We start from the raw sequence: 5,317 nt of genomic DNA on the forward strand, positions 1-5,317 counted from the left end.
AGGGTATCACTACCACTACCAGCCACCAAGGATCCCTCCACCGGTCGTGTATCGACCTGTCCCTCTATATCCTCCAGTGACTTACCGCAGGCCCTCGGTGGCCATGCCGCCCTATTACAACAGATTCAAAGGGCCTGTGGTGCCACAAATGCACCACATATACAAAGGTCTGTCTCCACCAGTAGCTCAACATCCCCATCACAGGCTCAAAGGGCCGTTCCCTTACAAATTGAAAGGTCCATGCCCAGCTAAGTCAGACCCACCAGTACCAACAGCACCTGTAGTGCACCTCCCCACTGTCCCTCCAATTCTACCAGAGCCAGCAGTGCAGCCAACTCTGCCAGCAACCACAGTGGCACCGGTGACAACCAGCCTGCCGGTGGTGGTGACCACCGCGCCGCCAGCGGAAACCACCGCTCCTGTGACGCTGCTGGTCAGTACCCAAAGCGGCTTCGTCACCACCGTCAGTCCTGTGGAGACAGGTAGAATATTACCAGTCAGGTTTGCTTTCCAAACCAAATCCTCAATGCTTTCCAGCTCAGATCTGTTTCTTTTCTTCTGAGATAAGAATAGAAACACCACTTGAAGCAGATGTTATCTTATTTGAAAAGTGATATAATTGAATTTTTACAACGTTTCGTGGTAGGAGACAAATACGTAGCATTCTAAACAGACTGAATTGCCATTTTCTTTCACTTCATTATTCATCCTATTTGAATTTATGACCGTGACTATGTCCAGGAACTTAAAGCAAAAAAAGAAAAAGCAGGCGATAAGACAGAGCTAAAACGAATGTATTTCTATATGTATATATACTCTGAAAAAATATCAACACAACCCTTTTGTTTTCTGAAATGAAAGATCTAAGACTTTTTCTATGCACACAAAATACTTTGTTCTCTCAAATTGATTGCACAAATTAGTTTGAATCGGTTGTAGTTTAGCATGTGCACCTTTACCAGGAATATCCATCCATCTGGCAGGTGTGGATAATCAAGAGGCGGATTAAACAGCATCATTATTACACAGGTGTGACTGAGGCTGATCACAATAAAGGGCCACTCTAAAATGTGCAGTTTTATCAACACAATGCCACAGATGTCGTTACTTTTGAGGGAGCGTGCCAAAAGAAATGAACTAACACAGATTCAAACAAATGTGTGCACAGCATTTAAAAGAAATTTGTTTGTGCATGGAAAAGATCTTTTATTTTATGAAAGAAATTAAAGCAAATGTTCATATTTTCGAAAAGTGTAAAAACAGTCAGTATGTGTGCTTTGGATCTGATGCTGAACTGCAGCATGTACTTCAGCACATGTGCGATTGTACATGCAGCGCTCCTAACACTGTCTCAGGCTTTAGGTGTGATGCCACTTTTTATGTGTGGGCATCGAGCATCCTTTTAATTCATGGAAAGGAAATAAAAGGATAAGTCCTGTGATGGACTGTTGAAAGACTGAAATGATACAGTATGTTTTATGGCACACTAAATCATTTCACCAGCAGCTTTCATTTTAGCACTGCAGTGATGCACAACAGTTTCCTTCTGTCACCATGGGGGTCATGTGTTGTGTATCCCAAAGTGTCCTGTGTTGTTGTTTTTTCTCACTGTGACAGTTTAACCAACAAGCTTGAATGTTTGTTTGAATAATGAACTGGGTTTTCAGTATGAAATGGATTTAATCCTGCCATGGTTTTGGTTGATCACCAGAGACAGACTCTCAGTGCAGGAGCCGCCCGCTGGACCTGGTCTTTATCATCGACAGCTCTCGCAGTGTGCGTCCTGGTGAGTTTGAGAAGGTGAAGATATTCCTGGCTGACATGGTCGACACGCTGGACGTCGGCTCCGACGCCACCAGAGTGGCTGTGGTCAACTACGCCAGCACGGTCACGATTGAGTTCCTCCTCAAAAGCCACTTCAACAAACCCGACATGAAGAAAGCTATCTCCCGGATTGAGCCCTTGGCGGCCGGCACCATGACGGGCCTCGCCATCAAGACCGCAGTGAACGAAGCCTTCACCGAGCAGTCTGGAGCCCGGCCTCGCTCCAGGAAAATCTCCAAGGTGGCCATCATTGTGACAGACGGGAGACCCCAAGACCAGGTGGAGGAGGTCTCTGCTGCTGCTCGGGCCTCAGGCATCGAGATCTACGCTGTCGGGGTCGACCGAGCTGACATGCGCTCCCTGCAGCTGATGGCCAGCATCCCTCTGGATGACCACGTCTTCTATGTGGAGACCTACGGTGTTATCGAGAAGCTCACCTCCAAGTTCAGGGAGACCCTGTGCGGTAGGACAAAGAGACCTGCGAGACCTTTTTCCCACCATTAACCAAGGCTCTAGTTCCTCAGTAAGGGGCACCTACAGTCTACAGGGGGTTTTGTTGCAGTTTGTGGATCATTTGCTGTGTTATTGGGGAAATATAAACTGTGAAGTCATGAGGGAAAATACCAGATGCTCTCAACCCCCACATGGACTGCAGATGTCGGTACTAGAACCTGCTTGTAGTCGCCAAGTTAAACCTGTGTAAAGTCTTGGGGCTGTGCAGCCCTAAACTTTCAGCTTCTTTATTTAAAGGCAAAAAAATGTAAATGGTGATCTTTAGAAAATGGTTTGTAGTCAAAGCATCATCGTGGTGATTGCTTTTGTATCCGTTTTTACGTGAAATTATTTAAATGCACAGTCAAACCTCCTTTTTTCAAAAGAACTAATGGAATAATGATGGAAATATACACTCAAATATGGACATGTGCATAAACATAACACATAATGCACTTGTCTACTACATCCATATGAGCTCCAAAAAGCTCTAATTGTTGCTGGTAAAATGTATGAAAATTTCAACAATCTAAAGCAATTTACTGATCAGAATAAATTATTTGAATGGCGAGATTTAGATTGGACAAGAACTTCAAAGATTTGGACAAATGAGGCTCGGCTGTAAACCTGAATTTGTCCCCATGTTTTTGTCTGATGTGTGTCTTGTCCCCCCTGGTACCTAATGAGATAATATGTCCATATAACTGTCATTCCTGTTGTACTTCAGGGTTCTGTGATTTTACCTGTGTTGTCCAACACACAGTGAACGATCTTGGCTGAGATGTGGTGAAGGTGTATGAATGGATCAAGTTTTCCAACACAAATGACATGTGGTCAAGTACAAACACATGAAAAGCTTTTTTGAACCAGTACAAGCAAAAAAAATATCGGAAATTGAATGAGATTTAACTGTAACAGTAAAAATACTTTATTTTACTTTTGTCAACAGTAGAAGGAGATACTGATAACCATCAACTGGTTTGATGGATCTGCAGAGCACTACCGTACCTATCACAGGATACCTGCCAATAGCATAATGCATGAAACTGTACCCATGCTGCCATCTTGACAGCGCCATCCCTTAATCCCGGTTTATTCCAGGTCTGGACCCCTGTGCCATGGGACATGACTGCGAACACATATGTGTCAACAGCAATGCCTCGTATTACTGCCACTGCCGGATTGGTTATATCTTGAATGCAGACAAGAAAACGTGTTCCCCGAAACGTAAGAACACACTGTGTGGATACAGCAAATGTGGCTTTTTGTTGTGATATTAATGCTGCTAAAAGTCTATGTGTAAAATATTTCAAAGCAATGTGCAGAATGTGTTTGGCTTCGGAGCAGGGCTTCACAACATCACAACCAACTGGGGCTTAATTCCTGACTCTGTAATTCACTGTTGACCGTAGCATTTGTTGGACGTCGGGTAATATTATAGAATGTATTCACTATTATGGCATTACTGTTTTGGCAAAGGTAATGGTAAATTAATACTGTGGAATAATTTGGGAAGTGTACTTTCAAGCATGAACTGCAGCCCAGTTGAAAAAAAAGTAGAGTGTGGGTGGTGTTTTGTGTGCTTTTTCACTCTCTACACGATCTGTTGCACTGATGTGAAATGTACTTTCTCCAGGAGAAGAGGTGAAGGCGGTGGTGGTGGTGGAGGATCCCTGTAAATGTGAAGCCAGACTGGCTTTCCAGAAGCGGACGCAGGCTGCCATCCAGCAGCTCACAGCCAAGCATATCCTTCCTGTTGATTCAGATCAAAGACTTTATGTTAGAAACATTCTCAACAGCACATTTCTGTGAAACGAAAGTTGATTATATCTACCTGCTGGCATTGTAATTGTAATATAATTTAGCAGTGTGTTTTGTGTGTGTTTTGATCATTTAATCGTACCTGTAAATGCGTTTGCAAACGAGTTTTCTTGACCGATCTCACTAGTCGTCGTGTCTGGGAGAATAGAGCGTCTGGAGAACATGCTGGCCCGTGCCTAGAGCTGGACGCAGTGGCAGGTATTGACAGCTTTTTTTTCTGGGAGAGATTTGTGGTAAAAAGCCTCCTACCCTCCACACAGTCTGACCTCTTGTTTATTTACTTTCTGCAGAGACAGCTCACTGGCTTACTTCCTGGACATGTGTTTCCTGTCATCCATCCTCCCATAACTACTGTATGGATTTCAACCACAGATCGTGTCAAGCTGTGATTCATGAACCAATATTCCTCAAGTTACCGACTGTAGTGCACTGTTGAGTTACAATGTCTACAGTTGGATGTGGACATTAAATGCAATGTTTTGAAGCTGCAGTTAAAGCTACTTAGACAGTTTTCTCTAAACACTTACATGAAAGTAGTGTGACATATAATAAACGAAGATAACAAGTATTATTTCCATTGTTTCTCCTGTACTCTATGAAGTATGCTTTGCATCGTTTTTGTACAAAGTTGCATATTGTATATAGTAGTTTTTATGAAAACATCAAATTGGATTTAATTAGTTACATATTTGAATAGATTCTTTTTTTTTTTACAACCAGTAAATTCTTTCCTACATTAGATACTTTTGCATATTTTCTTTATTGTATAATCTGTTAAAACACTTAAAGTATTGTTACAATTTGTATTATGTTTCATGCATAATGAATGTTAATCCTTTGTGTCTGTGAATCAGACGACATATAATGTTTGCTAAGAATCATAGATGTAACCAAGCAGACAAATCAGACAATTAAAAAACTTTAAAGGAGGTTGTTGTGCACAGTGTTGTCTTTTTGAGTTCTAAACTGGAGGTGATATTGAAAACTTCATGAATATTATGGCTTAACATAATATTTCGAGGCTTAACAGTGAAGCTGATAATAGTGAAATAAAATAAGGCTGGATTACATCCCAGTAAATTATAGCCAGCATGGGAATGGCGGGGTCCGCCACTAGCAGTGGCAGAATACATGGAATGGCTATTGCTTAAAAAGTGCCTACGTTTGATGAAAGTTTGAA

At 42.2% G+C, this 5,317-nt stretch overlaps 1 protein-coding gene across 2 annotated transcripts in view; it reads left to right on the plus strand.

Moving 5' to 3' along the window:
- Nucleotides 1-5,063, plus strand: part of matn3a (matrilin 3a) — a 6,939-nt gene extending 1,876 nt beyond the window's left edge. The window contains exons 2-6 of one of the 2 annotated variants that reach the window (XM_076084713.1): nucleotides 1,712-2,287; nucleotides 3,418-3,543; nucleotides 3,959-4,060; nucleotides 4,262-4,335; nucleotides 4,428-5,063. In XM_076084713.1, coding sequence (XP_075940828.1) covers nucleotides 1,712-2,287; nucleotides 3,418-3,543; nucleotides 3,959-4,060; nucleotides 4,262-4,317 — 860 coding nt within the window. In that variant the 3' untranslated portion in view covers nucleotides 4,318-4,335; nucleotides 4,428-5,063. Of the gene's footprint in view, nucleotides 1-1,711; nucleotides 2,288-3,283; nucleotides 3,544-3,952; nucleotides 4,061-4,261; nucleotides 4,336-4,427 lie in introns of those variants that run through there. The other variant, XR_012951599.1, reaches the window with a different exon arrangement.
- Nucleotides 5,064-5,317: the final 254 nt, after the last annotated feature.

This window comes from Anarhichas minor, unplaced genomic scaffold (assembly GCF_050575085.1).
Source record: "Anarhichas minor isolate MPS153535 unplaced genomic scaffold, ASM5057508v1 ptg000136l, whole genome shotgun sequence".
Classification (NCBI taxonomy): Eukaryota; Metazoa; Chordata; class Actinopteri; order Perciformes; family Anarhichadidae; genus Anarhichas; species Anarhichas minor.